Raw genomic sequence first — 20769 nt, 5'->3', positions numbered from 1 at the left:
ATAAGCTCTCCATGATACATCTGTAGAAACTTGCAAGAGTCTTTGGTGACATACCAAATCTCTTCAAACTCCTGATGAAGTACAGCTGCTAGTTTGCCTTCTTCACGATTCCATCAAGGTGTTGGGTCCAGTATAGATGCTCTGAGATGGTGACACCCAATATCTCAGGCAGAGAAAAGAGTTAAATGTTACAACTGAACATGCATCTACCGCTTGCTCATTCCACACTCACATTACCTTCTGAGTGAAGAAGTTCCCTCCTCACATTCCCCTTAAAGATTTCATCTTTCACCCTAAACCAATGACCTCTGGTTCTAGTCTCACTAACCTGATAGAAAAAAGCCTGCTTGCACTCACACTACCTACACCCCTCATAACTTTGTATACCTCTATTCCCTCATTCTCCTGTGCTCCAGGGAATAATTTTGTATACCTCTATTCCTTCATTCTCCTGTGCTCCAGGGAATAATTTTGTATACCTCTATCCCCTCATTCTCCTGTGCTCCAGGGAATAATTTTGTATACCTCTATTCCCTCATTCTCCTGTGCTCCAGGGAATGACTTTGTATACAGTACCTTTATTCCCTCATTCTCTTACGCTCCAAGGAATGACTTTGTATACCTCTATTCCCTCATTCTGCTGTGCTCCAGGGAATGAAGTCCTTGCCTATTCAGCCTGTTCCTATAACTCAGGTCCTCAAGTCCTGGCAACATCCTTGTCAATTTTCTATGCACTCTTTCAATCTTATTGATATCTTTCCTGTCAGTACAGTAGGTGACCAGACTTACAGACAATACTCCAAATGAGATGTCACAAATATCTTATACAACTTCAACATAACATCACAACTCCTGTACTCAGTACTTTGATTTATGAAGGCCCGTGTGCCATTAACTGAGAAGTTTAATCCAATGTGTTGAGGACACAAAGGTTGAAGGTGCTGTGGGTAGTGTGGAGGGCTGTCAAGAGATTGCAGCTAGACATCAATAGGATGCAACACTGGGCTGAGAAGTGGCAGATGGAGTTCAACCCAGATAAATGTGAGTGAGGTGATTCATTTTGGTAGGTCAAATATGATGGAAGAATATAGTATTAATGGTAAGTCTCTTGGCAGTGTGGAGGATCAGAGGGATCTTGGGGTCCAAGTCCATAGGACACTCAAAGCTGCTGCGCAGGTTGACTCTGTGGTTAAGAAAGCATACAGTGCATTGGCCTTCATCAATTGTGGGATTGAATTTAGGAGCCGAGAGGTAATGTTGCAGGTATATAGAGCCCTGGTCAGACCCCACTTGGAGTACTGTGCTCAGTTCTGGTCACCTCACTATAGGAAGGATATGGAAACCACAGAAAGGGCGCAGAGGAGATTTACAAGGACACTGCCTGCACTGGGGAATATGCTTTATGAGAATAGATTGAGTGAACCCAGCCTTTTCTCCTTGGAGCGATAGAGGGTGAGAGGTCACCTGATAGAGGTATACAATATAATGAGAGGCATTGATCATGTGGACAGTCAGAGGCTTTTTCCCAGGGCTGAAATGGCTAGCATGAAAGGGCACAGGTTTAAGGTGCTTGAAAGTAGGTACAGAGGAGATGCCAGGGGTTAAGTTTTTTATGCAGAGAGTGGTGAGTGCATGGAATGGGCTGCCGGCGATGGTGGTGGAGGCAGATACGATAGGGTCTTTTAAGAGACTCCTAGATAGGTACATGGAGCTTAGAAAAACAGAGGACTATGGGTAAACCTAGGTAATTTCTAAGGTAGGGACATGTTTGGCACAGCTTTGTGGGCCAAAGGGCCTGTATCGTGCTGTAGATTTCCTATGTTTCTGTGTACTATCGTTCATTTACAGTCTGCAGATTTTACGTTCCTGTCTCTGTCGCCTATATGGAATCTAATGCTGTTTGTAATTCTGCCATCTCTAATGCTCAGGTTCCCCGTCAAACATGGCCGCCAAGATGGATGACACATCTCCCAACCCTGGGGCCCAAGATCACCACCTTCACCCTGGGTCATCCCGCAGGCCGAAACATCGCTGGAGCAACCTCAGCACCGACAGCGGTGTTGTGGGACTGAACGACAGGGGCGAGGAGAGGGAGGACGAGGAGGAAGAGGAGGACGAGGAGGAGGAGGACAGGGGGAGGAAGAGCCGGCCGGGGGAAGTGGAGCGGACAGACAGTGGGATCGGGCCTGCCACAGCCAAGAAGTGGAGGATCCGGGTAGAGGAGACGGCACGCTCTGTGCAGGCCTGGGTGACGCACCAGCCTTGTGTGGACTGTGGTGAGAGGGACGTCTCTGAGCCCGACCCAACACCTGCCGGGCGACGGCGGGACCACCTGTGCAGCAAATGCGCCAAGCGCAGACGGGAGCGTAAGGAGGCCATCCTAGAGTTTGTCAATACCGAGTCCAGCTACGGCGAGGACCTGCGTATCATCCGCGAGGAGTTCCACCTGCCTATGCAGGCCGCCGGCCTTCTCACCCCAGAGCAGCTGGCCGTGGTCTTCAGTAACATCCAGGAGCTCATCGAGGTCAATGAGAAGTTCCTGGAGAGGCTTCAGGATTCCACAGAGCAAGCCTTCGATCAGGTATGCAGAGGCAGTATCTGTCCATCTTGTAAATTCTTACAGAGTCATACAGCATAGAAACAGGCCCTTCGGCCCATCCATGGCATCCTCCCTGCTGGTCCCAGTTGCCTGCATTCAGCCCATAACCCTCCAAGCCAATACCATAGGAGCAGAACTAGGCTATTCAGCCCATCAAGTCTGCTCCACCATTGCAACATGGCTGATTTATTTTCCCTCTCAGCCCCGTTCTCCTGCCTTCTCCCCATAACCTTTGACACCATTACTAACCAAGAACCTATGAACCTTTAAATCTACCCATGGTCTTCTGCGGCAATAAATCCCATAGATTCACCAGTCTCTGGTTTAAGAAATTGCTGCTCACCTCTGTTCTAAAGGGACATTTTTCTATTCAGAGGCTGTGTCCTCTGGTCCTAGACTCTCCTGCTATAGGAAACATCCACTCCACATCCACTCTGTCTACACCTTTCAAGCCTCTGTCCTCCATATACCTAAAATGTCTCCGAAATGTTGCAGCTGAACCTGCCTCAACCACTTCCTCTGGCAGCTCATTCCAGGTACTCACTACCTTCTCTGTAAAGAAATTATCTTTTGGGTCTCTTTTTAAATCTCTCCCCTCTTACCTTGTATCTGTGGCCTCTAGTTTTGAACTCTCCAATGCTGGGGAAAAGGTCCTGAGCATCCACCTTATTCATGCCGACCAAGATTCCCATCTAAGCTAGTGCCATTTGGCACATATCCGTCTATTCCTATCCTAGAAACCCACCCAAAGTCAATCACTTTCAAGGAATTCCTGGATTGGATCACAATTCCACACAAGAGGAGGAATTGGAAAAGCTGCTCCTATTGTGGAAGCTGAAGAGTCTGCAGGTACTGAATCTAGATGCCTGATGAAGGGTCTCCACCCAAAATGTCAACTTCCTTTCCCTCCACAGATGCTGCCTGGCTCACAGAGTTGCTCCAGTCTGTCTGTCACTTAGACACCGTAGTGTCTGAGTTCGTCTAAAGCTCTGCTGCCTGTTCAGAACCAAGTTCCACTCCCCACCACCCCACACCCCCCTATCTATACACTATCTCCTGCAAGGATACAGATTACAATGCTGAGATGTGCTTGGTCATTCAACAAAATCACAAGTAACCTCAGCTCTGCATCCGTTTCTACCCCCAGTAACCTTTCACCCCCTCCCTTGCTCAGAAAGATCTTGTCTACTTAAGGGGCAGGGGTGTCTTTATTCATTTAGAGAGTCGGCACAGTGACTGGCCCTTCCAGCCCAGCGAGCCCATGCCACCCAATCACACCCATCTGACCAATTTATCCGCACTGCCCACATGCCTTTGGAATGTGGGAAACCTACGCGATCACGGGGAGAACGTACACATTCCTTACAGATTGAACCCAGGTCACTAGCACTCTAATAGTGTTACACTAACACTACGCTACCGTGTTGCCCCCTAAGACAGACTTATCTGAGCCTCCAAGATTGCTTCCAGATCTGATATATTTTTTTAACTGACCCCTAATATTATAGCTAGAAGTTAAGCTCCCTGTTTATTCCCAATTTTCTCCATCCCATTCTCTTAGAGAACCCCAGTAGTCTTCCCCCACGCATATGCATATTAAATCCATCTTCACCTTTAGTTTGTCATCACAAATGAGAAAATCTGCCATGAGGAGGTCCCTGGGGTCCCTTTCATTTCTCAACCTTCCAGTTATGCCCCCCCCACTTCTCTATTTCCCAACCCCTTTTCCCTCTCTCAAGTTGTCTTCTTGCCTACCCATCACCTCCCTCTGGTGCTCCTCCCCCTTTTCTTTCTTCCATGGCTTTCTGTCCTCTCCTATTAGCTTTCCCCTTCTCCAGCCCTGTATCTTTTTCACTAATCAACTTCCGAGCTCTTTACTTCACCCCTCCTTTCCGGTTTCACCTATCACCTTGTGTTTCTCCCTTGTCTCCCCCCCACTTCTAACTCTGACTCCTCATCTTTATTTTTCCAGTCCTGCTGAAGGGTCTCGGCCCGAAACGTCGACTGTACTCTTTTCCATAGATGCTGCCTGGCCTGCTGAGTTCCTCCAGCATTTTGTGAGCTTCACCTTTAGTGTGTCAATTCAATGGCATCAGCTACCTCCTCTGCTACAATTCCATATTCTATCTGTTTCATGGGCACTTTGCCCATGGCCGCCAACACTCCACTAGATAGGCTGAATGCGTGCAGCCTTTTTCCTCTATGTTTGAGTAAGACTATAAAGGTCATAGATTTAAGATAAATGGTGAAAAATTTAAGGGGAACCTGAGGGAGAACTTCTTCACTCAAAAGGTAATGTAAATGCGGAATGAGGTGCCTGTGGAAGTGGTCTGGATGCAGATTTGATTATAACATTTAAGAGAAGTTTGCATAGGTAGCTGGATGGGAGGGATTTGGGGAGATAAGGTCCAAGCTGTAGGTAGATGGGACTTGGCAGAAGATCAGGCCAGCATATACTAGATGGGCTGAAGAGCCTGTTTCTGTGCTGTAGTACTCGATGACCCATAAGGCAGACATCCCACCTCTCCCGGAAGTTCCGGGAGTCTCCCGCATATTAATAGTGGCTCCCTGATGCCCGCAAATTACATATAATATCTCGGAAATCAATTTTTTGAGAGCGAGCGAATGCGAGAGAGAGAAAGCAAGAGAGAGCGAGAGAGCGTGAGCAAGCGCAAGAGCAACCACGAGAGAGAGAGAGCGCGCCATGGCAGAGTGTTCCAAAAAAAGAAAATATAAAACGTACGTCACCCCAGACTACACCAAAGTGTACCCCTGCCTAATAGAGGTCAGAAATAATGACAGTGTTGCTCGCTGCACTGTTTGCAACAGTGACTTTTCTATTGCCCATGGTGGGTTAAAATGTAAAGGGTGAGTTTAACAGGTGTCATTCATTCATTAGCATAGCTAATGTTATTTAAATTAGCTGGCTAACTGCTAAGGAGCTACTCTATTGCAGACATCCCACTTCTCCCGGAAGTTCCAGGACTCTCCCTCAAATTGATGGTGCTACCTCCCTGAAGTGAGTTTTTGCAGGGCGGGATGTCTGCATAAGGCATAGGAGCAGAATTCGGCCATTTGCCCATTGGGTCTGTTTTGCCATTCGAGCATGGCTGATTTACTTTCCCATTCTCCTGCCTTCATCCCAGAGCCTTTAATCCCATACTAATCAACCTCCACTTTAAATTTATCCAATGTCTTGCCTCCACAACATCTGTGGCAATGAATTCCACAGATTCACTACTCTCTGGCTAAAGAAATTCATCTTTCTTCTAAAGGGACATCCTTGTATTCTGAGGCAGTGCCCTCGGGTCCAAGACTTCTCCAATATAGGGAACGTCCACTCTGACTAGGCCTTTCAGTATTTGGTAGATTTCAATCTTCTAAACATCAGCAAGTACAGCCCCACAGCCATCAAATGCTCCTCGTGTGTTAACCCTGTCTTTCTCGGGATCATCCTCGTGAACATCCTCTGGACCCTGTCCAATGGCAGCACATCCTTTCTAAGATAAGGGGCCCAGGATTTACAGCCTTGCTTTTAAACTCTAGTCCTCTCAAAATGAATGTCAACATTGCCAACTGCCTTCTTCACCTGTAAGACTCAAATTCTGTCTCACTTCATATTTCACAATAGGTACTAAACAAATAAAGGTTTTGATATTGCCTTCTAATCTTCTTCTTTCTAATATGTTGTCAGAACGATGAGGACTTTTTGACTGTGTGCATTGGTGAGATGTTCCTGGAATTCGTTAATATGTTGCCGGCTTTTCAGACGTACTGCATCCACCAGTCTGCCTCTATCAACCTGCTCAACACTCTGGAGAAGGAGAAGGAATTGCTCAGGTACCAGTGCCCTCACTTGTAGAACCTGATTACGATGGAATGGACCACTGAAGAAAGCTGGATGTCTTCCATCACTGACAAACAGCATCTGTGGCAGACTTTCGGACCGAGACCCCTCATCAGGATGGGAAAGGAAGGTGGCAGAAGAAAGTGGGGGGAGGGGAAGGAGTTCAAGCTGACAGGTGATAGGTGAAATCAGGTGAGGGAAAAGGTAGGAAAATGGAAAACAGGAAAAAGAGGAATATAAGAAGCTGACAAGTGATAGGTGCAGAAGGCAAAGGAATATGATAGGAAAGGATAATTGACCATGGAATAAAGGAAAGGAAGAGGATAAAGGAGCTGGGCAGGTCAAATGGGTCCTGAGGGATAAGGAAAATGGGTCCTGAGGGATAAGGGAAATGGGGCCTGAGGGATAAGGGAAATGGGGTTGGGGGGGGGCAGGAAGCAGAGGGAGTGGCTACTGGAAGTTAGAGAAATTGATGTTGACCATTTACTTCCCTCCATATATGCTGCCTGACCTGCTGAATTTCTGCGTGTTGATCTGGACCAATCTTTGTCCATTTATTCCTCAACACCTCTCCGAACAAAACAAAATGAGCAGTTGCTGGAAATCTGAAATAAAAACAGAAAATGCTGGAAACACTCATCAGGTCAGGCAGCATCTGTGGGAGGGAAACACTTAATGTTAAAAATCCCTTGGTCCTGATCTTAGACTGGAAACAGTTACTGCTTCGTTCCCCACTGAAGCCCGCCTGACCTGCTGAATATTTCTAGAATTTTCTGTTTAAATAAATATTTAGCAAAGTGTTGGCCCGTGGAGGTCGGGTGTCATGGCTATGCAGGCTAGTCGCTCTGCAAAGTATAAACTGCACTTGGAGTCACGGGAGAGCGAAGAAGAAGAAGAGTCATTTCTATCACCACAGATGCAGCAGTGAAAGTGTCAAAATGGCTCTGGATAAAGAGGACAGATCCATGGGTTGCTGCTAGGGCACAGGCTGGGGTCTGATCAACCCCGTTCAGGTTGCCTGGGCAAGGGTGTTGAAAGACCTGAAACACCTGACAACCCCATGTAACATCACTGATGATGTGCCCCAGTTTAGCATCATGCAGATATTTCTGTAAGAATATCTCTCATTTTAATTTCAGTGAAACTAGTTCTGGAAGACTAACAATTTGTAGGGTTACAGTGAACATGGTGGATTGTGATGTTACATGGTCGGCAACAATGAATGTAGAATTGAGTCAGGTTTTATAAACAAACAGAAACATTTATTAAACTCTGTTCAAACATAGTGAAAAGTAAACAAACGACTAACTTAACCGGAAGTTAACTGCTATACGGCAATTTAACCAACAGCCAAACTCTGGAATAGTTCTTAAAGCGGTAAATTTGAACACAATCTTAAAGTGGTAAACTCGAAGGTCCAAGTGATTTATACCAGGGGTCCCCAACCTTTTTTGCACCGTGGCCCGGTTTAATATTGACAATATTCTTGCAGACCAGCCGACAGGGGGTAGGGGTGGGTAGGGTTGCCAACCGACGAGAGTAGCAGTCAGATACGTTGTGTTTACCCCGAGAAAGACTACCATGACCATGAAGCTTTGCGCGGGCACCTGTGTGTGCATGCGTGATGTGTACGTGCCGGTTTTTATCTACAAATCGTTTTTGGCGATTCTGTTCAGTGAAACTACACTGTACATACATTATTTGTACTTTATATAGGCTGTGTATTTATCATATCATTCCTGCTTTTACTATATGTTAGTGTTATTTTAGGTTTTATGTGTCGCTTGGTATGATTTGGTAGGTTATTTTTTGGGTCTGGGAACGCTCAAAAAATTTTCCCATATAAATTAATGGTAATTGCTTCTTCGCTTTACACCATTTCGGCACGAAAGGTTTCAGGGGAATGCTCTACCTTAGCGGGGGAAATGCGGGACAAGGACGGTCCCATATGGGACAAACCAATTTAGCCCCAAAATACAGGACAGTTAGCAACCCTGGGGGGGGGGGTGTTAATCACGACCGGAATATAGGTGATAAGTCAACTATAAGTCACTTATAAGTGGCTAATACACTCAATCTTGTTTCTAAAAGGGTTTATCAAACAAATTTAATATTAAACACACAGCGCATATTTTCCTCGCATGAATATAGTGATAAGGCAATTATAAGTCACTTATAAGTCAATAGCATCATAACATTTTAAGTAACGTTTGGATATTAAACACACAGCACATATTTTCCCTGTATGAACATATAAAATCATTGCAACACACCAATATCGCTGAATCAGTGGGAGCCCTGGGCTTGTTTCCCTGCAACAAGATGGTCCTATCGAGGGGTGATGGGAGACAGCGATACTCGAAGGGGGTTCCTTATGTCCAGTCTATTCCACAATTTAGTTTTCGTTGCATTCATTGCAGAAAACCCCGCTTCACAGAGATATGTTGGAAATGGAAGCAAAGTTTTCAGTGCTTTCGTGGCTATCTCAGGATATTCACCCTTGACTTTGATCCAGAATGCCGGCAGTGATGTTATGTCAAACATACTTTTCAGCCTGCCGTCACTTGCAAGCTTGAGGAGTTGATCTTCTTCCCGCGCTGACATGGATAACGTATGCGTAATGACCTCACATGCATTCAAGTTCAACAGTGGGCATGACAGGGAATGAGGAAAGGTGCAGCTGACTCATATCGCCAAATCCTATCATTTCCTCGCAGCCCGGTAGCACATGCTATGTGGCCCGGTACTGGTCGGTAAGGAGACTTCCCTGAAAACTGATTTGTCCAAAGGATTCACGACGAAGGAAATAAAATGGCTTAAAGGAACTGACCTTTTCCTGGGGGGTGAACACTGCACAAATCTTCCTGATCTTGCAGGGGTTATCTCAGATGCAGGCCACTATTCCTGAACGAAGATTCAATGAGATCGATCCTTTATAAAACCGCCGAACAACACCAACTTTACTCAATCCTTCAGGTTCCCGTACTTTGGTAAGGTCTTCACTCTCCAATACTAGACTGTAAAGGTAAAACAAAGGTGCAACAAACAAGAACTGGCAGCGATTGGCGAACTGCCGGCACAGTGCTTTTGGCACCTTACAATAGAAAGTAAAAAACTCCACTTTAAAATGAAACTGTGTTATGAGACGAATACGCAGCAAAACTAACGATCTAACGAAAACTGCGTGACAACAGGGGTTTCCCCTTATATACTTGTTGGAACATGCCATCATGTGACCTCACACTGGTGGGAAGATTACATCACCCCCCCATCACAAGACAGTTACATCATGCTCACAAGATACTCAACTACATCATGGTCATAAGACAGTCACAAGGTACCCACGAGGTATGTAACAGTGACAACACCTCCAAATTTTGAGATGGCTTCTTGGTTAACAGACCATGGAGTCAATTGCCATTGCTGAACAGCTGTGTCTTGTGGGACATCTCCAGCACCAACTGCTCCACAGCAACCACTGGTCCACCTTAGCAGACTACCACCAAGCCAGCGCAGACAGAATAATCAATAAAGATTAGCTTTATTTGTTACACATATATCGAAACATACAGTGAAATGTCTCGTTTGTGTCAATGCCTAGTCTAAGGATGTGCTGGGGGCAGCCAACAAGTGTCACCATGTTTCCAGTGCCAGCATAGCATGCTCACAACTATCTAACCCTAAACTAACCGTACGTATTTGGAGTGTAGCAGAAAACCCACCCACACAGTCATGAGGAGACTGTACAGACCTTACAGACAGCAGCAGGAGCTAAATACCTACCTGTCATCGCTGGTGGTATGAAGGGCAGAATTTGAATTTGTATTATTATTCTGGAAATTCACATTTGAATTCAGACTTCCTAACCATGCAGAAAATACTATCCATTGTGTCACTATCCAAGGAAAGGGAACTTACTTAAAATCCAAGTGAGCATAATATTTGTAGCAGAGTGGGGCAGCTAGTGGAACGATGAGGACTTTCGATCTTGACCTATGTGGAGTTTACAGGTTTCACCCTGTGACTGTGTGGGTTTCCCTAGGGTGCTCTGGTTTCCTCCCACATTCCAAGATTGTACAGTCGGTGGGTCTCTGGGCCACTGCAAATTGCCCCAAGTTTGTGGGTGAGTGGGAGAATCTGGCAAGAGTTGATGGGAGTTCTCAGAATCAGGCTTATTATCACTGGCATGTGACGTAAAATTTGTTCACTTAGCAGCAGCAGTTCAATGCAATACATAATCTAGCAGAGAGAAAAATAATAATAAAAATAATAAATAAAATAAAACAATAATAAATAAACAAGTAAATCAATTACGTATATTGAATAGATTTTTTAAAATTGTGCAAAAACAGAAATATTAAAAAAAAGGTAGTGTCCATAGCTTCAATAACCATTTAGGAATCGGATGGCAGAGGGGAAGAAGCTGTTCCTGAATCACTGAGTGTGTGCCTTCGGGCTTCTGTACCTCCTAACTGATGGTAACAGTGAGAAAAGGGCATGCCCTGGGTGCTGGAGGTCTTGGAGAGCATTGACTACAGGAATTGGGATGTTATGCTGAAGTTTTATAAGATGTTGACGAGGGCGAATTTGGAGTATTGTGTAGAGTTATGGTCACCTTCTTACAGTAAAGATAGCAATAAGCTTGAAAGAGCACAGAGAGAATTTACCTAGATGTTAGCAGGGTTTGAGGATCGGAGTTACAGGGAAAGGTTGAACAGGTTAGGATTTTATTCCCTGGAGTGTAGGAGAATGAGGGGAGATTTGATAGTTATACAAAATTATGAGGGGTAAGTTGTAGGCCCCAATCCAACAGTTTCAATGGAGAGAGATCCCGGGAGAGCGAGAGGAAAGGGAGAGGGAGAAGCTTTGTTATTTCACCATCCTAAGATACTTCTACCTTTACAAAGAATAAAGGCATGACTGCCAATGGAGGAGCCGTGAAGATTGTAAATGATCACAAGGACAGCATTAGAACTTAAGAAATAACATTGGGGTAAGTTATTTGGTCCCTCTGTCCTGCTGTCCCATTCAATGTTACTCTGCCTTATTTTCTAACTCAAACTTCACTCTTCTGCACAATCCCCATATTTCTTAATTCCTGTACTACTCTGAAACTGATTATTATTGTCATATGCACTGAGATACAATGAGGAAACCAGAACCGAACACATATGTTACCATATACAATCCTGAGATTCGTCTTTTTGTGGGCGTATTCAGTAAATCCAAGAGCCCAATGAAAGACCACACCAACAGGACAGACAAACAACCAGAGTCCTTGAAAGAGAGTCCTTAGGTTGTGAGAAAAGTTCAGTGATGGGGCAAATGAAGTTTAAGTTTTTCTTGGGCTTTCAGCTGGGTAAATTGTCAATTACAACCAAAGTTTCGATGACAAAATCTGCCATCTTCATCAGGGATAATGCACGGGTGTGTCTAATCCAGTGGTATTTATACCCCTGTAGTCTGCCCTTCCTGATTGGTTAGTCCTTATCCAATCAGGTTTCTGCTCTCCTACCTTGTTTACAATCAAATTCCAGTTCTTACTTAGAGTGCGACCTTTGGCTTTGTTTAATTGATACCTCTACCTGGCTGGAAATCCAAGAAGAATTTATTCATCATATACGCCAGGAAAGCACTGGATCCTTTTTGAATGAGGTTATTCCTACTGGTTCAAGAGCCTGATAGTTGAGGGGTAATAACTGTTCCTAAACATGATGGTGTGAGCCCTGAGGCTCCAGTACCTCCTTCTTGATGACAGCAGTGAGAAGAGAGCATGTCCTGGGTGATGGGGTTCCCTGATGACGAATGCAGTTTTCTTGCAACAGCGCTCCATGTAGATGTGTTCAATGGTGGGGAGGGCTTAACCATGATGCATTGGGCCACTACTTTTTATAACATTTCTCATTCAAGGGCATTGGTGTTTCCATACAGGGCTGTGATGCAACCAGTCAATATACTCTCCACCACACATTTATAGAAGTTTGTCAAACTATTAGATGTTATGCTGAATTTTTATAAACTCTTAAGGAAGTAGAGGCAGTGCTGTGCTTCCTTCATAATTGCAGTTACATGTTGGGCTCAGGACAAGTCCTCTGAAATGATAACACCTAGGAATTTAAAGTTGCTGACCCTCTCCACCCCGATCCCCCCATGAGGACTGGCTCATGGACCTCCAGTTTCACTCCTCCTGAACTCAATAATCAGCTCCTTGGTCTTGCTAACACAGAGTGAGAGGTTGTGTTGTGGCACTTCTCAGCCAGATTTTCAACCTCCCGCCTATATGCTGGCGTATAGAGCTGCAACATTATCTTGCGGCTCTTGAACTCAGTAGCAAGGGAGAGCTAGACAAGCAGAAGAGAAATCTATCTAATACAACTTTAAACCATCCACTTTCAACAGTATATGAGAAGCATAGGCAGGAATCCATAGACCCACAATGTGTTGCTTCTCAATCAGACAAAGCAGAAATGGCGATCTACCAAGATTATGGGGTAAGGGAAGTGCCAGAAGAACTCGGAAGGTTAGGCAGCATCTATGGAGAGGAATTTCAGACTGAGAACTTTCACAGAGCTGAAAAGAAAGGGGAAGGAAGTCAATATAAGAATATTGGGATGGGGAAGAAGCACAAGCTGTGAGGTGATAGGTGAAAGCAGGTGGGGAGGGGGGAAGGTGGGTGGGTAGGGGAGGGGAGATGAAGGGAGAAGCTGGGAGTGGCTAGGTGGAAGAGATGAAGGCTGGAAGAAGAAGGAATCTGAAAGGACAGGACAGTGGTCCATGGGAGAAAGGGAAGGAGGAGGGGCACCAGAGGGAGATGATTGGCAGGTGAAGAGAAGAGAAAGAGGGAAGCCAGAAAGAGGAATGCAAAAAGAGTGAAGGGAATGTGGGAGAAATTGTCAGCAGTTAGAGAAATCAATGTCATGCCTGTCAGGTTGGAGGCTACCTAGACCATCGTGGCAGTAGAATCTGCCATGGAAAAAGGGAAATGCAATCATTATAAGTAATTATAATCTGCATAATGATTGGAATAATCAAATTGAGAAGAGTACTGTGGAGGAAGAGCTTGTGACTGTCTCTAGGGTTGTTCCTTCAGGAACGTCCCTGGGAGTGGACCATTATAGATTGGTCATATTACTAAGGTAGGATTAGTAAAAACTGTTGTGGTTAAGGATTCCTTAGGGAACAGTGAAGAATTCTAGATACAGTTTGGGGAGCAATGAGATTCTACACTGACTGGCCACTTTATCAGGTACACCTGTCCACCTTATTACTGCAAATAATTAATCAGCCAATCATGTGGCAGCAACTCAATGCATAAATGCATATAGACATGGTCAAGAGGTTCAGTTGTTGTTCAGACCAAACATCAGAATGGAGAAGAAATGTGACTTTGACCGTGGAACGATTGTTGGTGCCAGACATAGTGATTTGAGTATCTCAGAAACTGCTGTTCTCCTGGGATTTTCACACACAACAGACTAGTGTTTACAGAGAACAGTGCAAGAAACAAAACATCCAGTGTACAACAGTTCTGTGGGAAAAAATGCCTTATGAATGAGAGAGCTTAGAGAAAAATGGCCAGACTGCTTCAAGCTGACAGAAAGGCAACAGTAATTCAAATACCTACACGTTACAACAGTGGTGTGCGGGAGTGGATGGGCTAGAACAGCAGAAGACCAAGATTACACAGTTAGGAGGTACCAAATGAAGTGGCCACTAGTGTATATCCTGGTGTATCCTTTGACAATCTTCTACACCAATCTTTAACAGGAGAGAGAGAAGATGGCGGTGTGGCGCAGCTCACAGCGGCCACTCCGGTGATGATGTCTATTACCTGTCAAGTAGGGTGCCGTGCACAATCCTGATTTGATGGAGACAGACTTGAGAGCATGGAGGAACATCTGGTGAAACTTCCAAAGTGCCTGTTTCGCTGCCGCTGCTACTGCGTGATCCAGAATCTCCGGAGGGGAAGGCCCCGAGTCCTCGGCTTTGCTTGTTGCTCGGCGGCCGGGGTGGGGTCGAAGTGCCTGGCAGAGATGGTGCTCGGTGCTGGACGGCTGGTCAGAGGCTCGAAGTTTTCAGACGGACTCAGTCGGCTGCCTCCGATGCATCGGCAAGTTTGCGGTGCTTCCGTCTGCATGGGATGATGGGGCTATCAGGACTTGAGACTTTATTTTACCGTGCCCATGGTCTACTCTTTATCAAATTACGATATTGCTTTGCACTGTTGTAACTATAAGTTAGAATTATGTGGTTTTGTCAGTTTTTAGTCTTGGTTTGTCCTGTGTTTATGTGATATCTTTCTGGAGGAACATTGTATCATTTTTTAATGCATGCATTTCTAAATGACAATAAACGAGGACTGAGTGTCCTCATAATCTAATCTAATCTAATCTAACATCTGACACAAAACTGATAGTTATTTTGTAGGTGTTACTCTCTCCACTCTCTTCCCTTGGGCAGAAGATACAAAAGCCTGTAAGCACATACCATCAGTCTCAAGGCAGCTATTACCCCGCTGTTATGACTATTGAATTGGCACATGGATGAAAGGAGTCGGAGGGCTATGCGGGAGGAAAGCGTTAGATTGATCTTGGAGGAGATTGAAATGTCATGGCTGAAGGATCTGTACTGTGCAAGAATGATTTATGTTCAATGAATTGTCCCCTAGTAGAATAAGGATGTGTTTTTGATCTCAGAATGTAGCTCCTTATGATCTCACAGCTGCACTTCACTTCACTTTCTCTGTAACTGTAACACTTTATTCTGCATTTTGTTATTGTTTTTGCTTGTACTATCTCAATGCAATGTTGCAACAAAATGATCTGCATGGAAATGATATGCAAAGCCAAGTTTATCACCGTACCTCAGTACTTGTTACATAATGCTAGTAGTCAAAGTTTTATTTTTACTTAAACATACAGCTCTCTTACAGTCCCTTCTGGCCCAGCGAGCCTGCGCCACCCAGTTACACCCAATTAACCTACCAACCTGTATGAGTCCGGAATGTGGGAAACCCATATTGCAACCGGAGCCACTGGAGGAAACCCACACGGTCACAGGGAGAACGTAAAAACTCCTTACAGGCAATGGCAGGATTTGAACCCCAGTCACTGATGCTGTAATAGAGTTACACTACCGTGGCGCCCTCTGTTGGTATTACTGAGTAATTCAGGTTGAATTGGATAATCTGGTTTCCTCGCACTTTCCAAAGACATACGAGTAAATAGGTTATTTTTTTTGTAGGTGTGGTTGGCTAGAAGGGTTTGCTGCCATGCTGTCTCTTTAAATAGATAAAATGAAGTGACTAGTCGGTGCTGTTTGTCGTGCACTAACCCAACGTTCTGTTGATTGCTCTCAGGATCTTCTTGGACGTGTCGCAGAATGACAATACCGCCCTGCGTCGCATGAACCTGCGCTCCTTCCTGATGGCACCGCTGCAGCGAGTCACCAAGTACCCGCTGCTGCTGAGCCGGATCGGCAGCTCGACTCCGGAGTTGCACCCGGACCACCGGGGCCTGCGGGAGGCCAAGAGTCGGGTGGAGTCGCACCTGGAGCACATCAACATGAAAAGCCGGCAGGAGGGCGCAGCTCTCTGGAACTTCCGCTCGCTCCGGCGCGGGAGCCGGCGGCACCGAGAAGCCGCCGACCTGGAGCTGAGGGAGGTGGCGGTCCGTGCGGTAGGGTGGCTGCGAGAGGAGACACGCTTTGCTATGGAGGGAACACTTCAGTCCTCACAGCCTGGTGACTGCCAGTGGCCCAAGAAGGGGAGCAGGTCCCTCAAGTTCCAGAGCCTCCATGCTCTGCTGCTGGTCAACAGGGCAGACCCTGAGCCCGCAGCTGGCCAGAGAGGCTCGTCGCCCAGTGGGGGCGGGCAGGAGGCACCGCGGGACGTCGCGCTGGTGCTGATCCGGGATAAGAGCGGTGGCAAGTTCTCCCTCTTCCGGCGGCCCCTCCACCTGGGCAACTGCGTGGTGTCTTCAGACCCTGACTGCGACGACACCTTCGAGCTGCTGGAGATACCCAAGGAGGTGTTTGTCTTCCGCGCCGCAGATCGGCCAAGGACCCAGCACTGGTTCCAGCTGGTTAAAGGCTACTCGCAGGATCTGGGCTCCTGGCGCAAGAGGCGCAACGCGCTTCCCAACATCATGATCAACACCTCCTGCAGCCGGGCCTGAGTCTCTGGGGGTCGATCTCTCTGAACACAGGTCATTGCTTACTGAAAGGAGGGCAGTGTGCAGGAAGGAGGAGTCTTATGGGGGGGTGGGGGTCAGGGGGGAAGTTTGGTCGGAGGTTTCTCCATCTGAACCACTGTCCACAACTGTTGGGTTGTCCAGGAGTCCCCAGGAGCTAAGATTTAATCTTGCAAGTAAAACTCAGGGCTGGGGAATACAATTAAAGAAAACTTCTGCTTTGAAGTTGTAACATTATCAGAGAAGGTTTGTGATTCACTGTCACCCCGTCAAAGAGCAACACACTAGATGGTGGGGGAACTCAGTGGGTCAGGCTGCACCTGTGGAGGGAAATGGACAGTCAGCGTTTCAGATTAACACCTTCATATGGTGGTATAGATAGAACATATACCACACAGCACAGTACAGGCACTTTGGCCCACAATGTTGTGCCATCTTTTAACAAACTCTCAGATCAATCTAACCCTTCCCTTCCACATAGCCCTCTATCTTTCTTTCACCCATGTGGCCATCTCATAAATGTCCCTAATATATCTGCCTCAACCACCAGTCCTGGCAGCACATTGCATGCACCCGCCACTCTCTGTGTGGAAAACTACCTCTACCATCCCCTTTTATCTTCCTCTAATCACATTAAAGTTATGCCCTTACATATTAGCCATTTTCACCCAGGTAAAATGGTGCTGGCAGTCCACCCTATCAATGCCTCTTACCATCTTACCTACATCAAGTCACCATGCATCCTCCATCGCTCTGAAGTGAAAAACCCTAGCTCACCCAACCTATCCTCAAGACATGCTCTCCAATCCAGGCAGCATCCTGGTAAATCTCTCTGCACCCTCTCTAAAGCTTCATATAGAGTCATTGTCCATTCCAGTTTGTGGGAGTTTCCCATGCACAATTGGCTGCTCCCATTTCCTTCATGACAACAGTGACTACACTTCAAAACCATTTCACTGACTTTGGGACATTTTGAAAGACAGGAGAGATTTAATAGGAACTTAAGGGGCAACCTTTTTTTGACACAAAGGGTGATTGCATGGAACCAGCTGCAGAGGAAGTGATTGAGGCAAGTACAATCAGAACTTGTAAGAGACATTTGTACAGGCTCACGGATTGGAAAGGGCCAAATGGGACTAGCTTGGATGAGGCATTTTGGTCAGCATGGACTAGTTGAGCCGAAGGGCCTGTTTCTGTGTGGTATGGTCTATGACGATGACGAAGGAAGACATGAGAAAGGTACTACTTAAACAAACATGTTCGGGAATAATGGAAGAAGAATTTTTTTACATATTGTAATCATTCCTTTCCTCTCCAGATTTAGCTTGCAGTGGTGACCAAAGATTAATCTTCATTTCCTTGAGACTCCAGGGACCTGCTGGGTTGGGAATGTCAAATGAGGGGATGGACGACAGGTTTGAGGAAGTAGGCTGGGAGATAAACTTCTATACATTTAAGGAAAAAATGGAATTTTGCATCCTGAACTTGCAGGTGGATGTAAACTTTGCACTGGCAATGTAACAACACACATTGAACCATACTGCCCATGGAGTTTGGAACTTTGCTCAATAGTGGTTGATTATAAAATCACTCCCTGTTCATTTATTTAACCTATGAAGCACTTTCTGTTTGCCTCTCTCCAGGAGCATCGTTGGAACCTCACATGGTTAATTTTAACTGCTTGCATTCATGTGGTTGCAGTTTCAGTGTTTGACTCACAGTACTATCCCATCTTACCACAGCCAGTCTCTGAAAGCACAAGTAATTGTGGCTTGAGTCACGTGTTTATTTATTTACCTTGCCTTGTTAAATTATTTGATTTACGCATTCAGTGGCCACTTTATTAGGTACATCTGCACACCTGCTCAGTAATGCAAATATCTAATCAGCCAATCATACGGCAGCAACTCAATGGTCAGTTCAGTTGTTCAGACCAATGGGGAAGAAATGTGATCTAAGTGGCCTTGACCATGGAATGATTGTTGGTGCCAGACAGGGTGGTTTGAGTATCTCAGAAACTGCTGATCTCCTGGGATTTTCACACGCAACAGTCTCCAGAGTTTACAGAGAATGGTGCGGAAAGCAAAACAGGTCCAATGAGTGACAGTTCTGTGGGCGAAAATGCCTTGTTGATGAGAGAGTCAGGAGAATGGCTGGAGTGCTTCAAGCTGATAGGAAAGCGACATTAACTTAAATAACTGCGCATTACAAAGTGGTGTGCAAAGAACATTTCTGAACGCTCAACATGTCGAACTTTGAAATGGATGGGCTTGGGCAGCAGAAGTCTATGAACATGCATTCATCAGGTACAGGTGGTAGCTAATGAAATGGCCACTGAGTATATATTTTACAACTGGCCTCTGAATGCCATCAATCTGTGTATGAGTGCTTGGTATTTACCCATTTAGAACGGTGATCAGTGGCACATCCCTGTCCAGAAATGTTTTCCAGTTATATTCGTGCTCCAGACCTGAGCTGGCACAAAGGGCAGCTACAGGGAATTGGCCAGTCTTACCTTTAAATATCTTCTATGTAAGTGTTATCTCTGTTGTTCTACTGAGCATTGAGGGCATGCTATCTTAGTGCCAGAATATGTGGCAACACTTGCAGGCTTCCCCCAGCACGCCCCTGGGCTGTGTTGGTTGTTATCACAAATGATGCATTTCACTGTGTGTACATGTGATAAATAACTCCAAATATCTGAGCAATATAAATGGTTGCCATCTCACCAGCTGGGCCACAAATGGGAGGAAATTGGTGATGCTGTGGGTTTAAATCTGTGTTGACTGGGTGGCTGTTTTGGTATTGAATGTAAGATATATGGATGTTGTAGTCTTCCTCCTCAACAGTAATATTCAATGAGCACAAAGACGTTTATAAGATAGTTATAAACTTTCACACTCTCTTTACTATATTCCTTGTCTAGATGTACTTCAGATTGCTGCTATAAATTCCTGGGGTCTTGGTGGGAAATGCTGGAAATCCAGAGCAGCACACACAAAATGCTGGAGGAGCTCAGAGAGTCAGGCAGCATCTATGGAGAGGAATAAACAGGCAACATTTAGTGCTGAAACTCCTGTCCTGATGAAGGGCTTCACCCTGTAATGTCAACTGTTTATTCATAACCTTGATGCTGCCTGACCTGCTGAGTTTGTCCAGCGTTTTATGGGAGAATTCAATACCACATAAACTATTTACATAGATTTCTCTCATTAAAGTGGGTTGGTTCTCTTAAAATGTGTGTGCGGTAGTGTGACGCTTGAAGTTTTGGACCATTCTCTAGTGCCTGGATTATTTACCTTGAAAAATAAGTTCAATGGTAGCTGCAGGTTCAAGCAGTTAAATAAATGTGGCATCAAATATATAACAGACTGCAATAAATACCTATCTGATTCACTAGTGCTCTTCAAATCTTGCCCTTAGCCAGGGCGTGTGTGTGTGTGTGTGTGTGTGCGCGCGTGCCCTTAACTCCTGGTGGAGTCGTTGGGGCGCCGTCATGACAAACTTTTATGCTCATCGTACGGCGTGTCTTGGGCATCTGAAACCTCTCCAGGTTTTTTTTACAAGGTCGAGTTGTTAGCTCAATACTCAACCCTGGCACAGATGGAGAGTGTGCAAGGGAACCGGCCGGATTCGAACTCCAGACCTCTCACCCCGAAGTCCAGCGCTGATGCCACTACACCACTGGCTAGGGAGTGCCACTAAAGAAACTTTGCCCTTAGCTAGGGAGTGCCACTAAAACATTGATTTGATATGAGCATTTGCAGAGATGCTTCAATGGGATATGGGGAGAGACTAAGTGAATGGGCAAGGATGAGGAAAACAGAACTAATTTTGGAAAGATGAGAGATCATCCACATTGGTGGAATATTATCTCTTAGTGTATGTAAATGGCAAAAGAACCAAAGGGGATTTGGCAGGCATGCAAGAAAGGGAACAGGAGGGGAAATTGGCCGGTGGGATTGTCCTGCTGCAAGCCAGTAGGGACTGAATGGCCTGTGTCATGTTAGTAAATAAATAGCAAAGTTGGTGGATGTGAGTTTGATTGCAAAATTCAAGAGAAGTCTGGCACCGGGGGTTATAGCTTCAAAATAAAAGGTCACCTGCTGAGTACATAAACGTGAATATAGTTC

The 20769-nt window shown here is 45.6% G+C and overlaps 1 protein-coding gene across 6 annotated transcripts in view; it reads left to right on the top strand.

The window, feature by feature from the left end:
- Positions 1-19561, top strand: part of si:dkey-91i10.2 (uncharacterized protein LOC555224 homolog) — a 214629-nt gene extending 195068 nt beyond the window's left edge. For all 6 annotated transcript variants that reach the window (XM_063051340.1, XM_063051344.1, XM_063051339.1 and 3 more), the window contains 3 exons: positions 1929-2581; positions 6294-6439; positions 15805-19561. In XM_063051340.1, the coding sequence (XP_062907410.1) occupies positions 1929-2581; positions 6294-6439; positions 15805-16621 (1616 nt within the window). In that variant the 3' untranslated portion in view covers positions 16622-19561. The remainder of the gene's footprint in view (positions 1-1928; positions 2582-6293; positions 6440-15804) is intronic.
- The last annotated feature ends 1208 nt before the right edge of the window (positions 19562-20769 follow it).

The sequence above is a fragment of the Mobula hypostoma genome, chromosome 6, assembly GCF_963921235.1.
Source record: "Mobula hypostoma chromosome 6, sMobHyp1.1, whole genome shotgun sequence".
Lineage (NCBI taxonomy): Eukaryota > Metazoa > Chordata > Chondrichthyes > Myliobatiformes > Myliobatidae > Mobula > Mobula hypostoma.
This window is presented reverse-complemented; position numbering and strand designations above follow the sequence as displayed.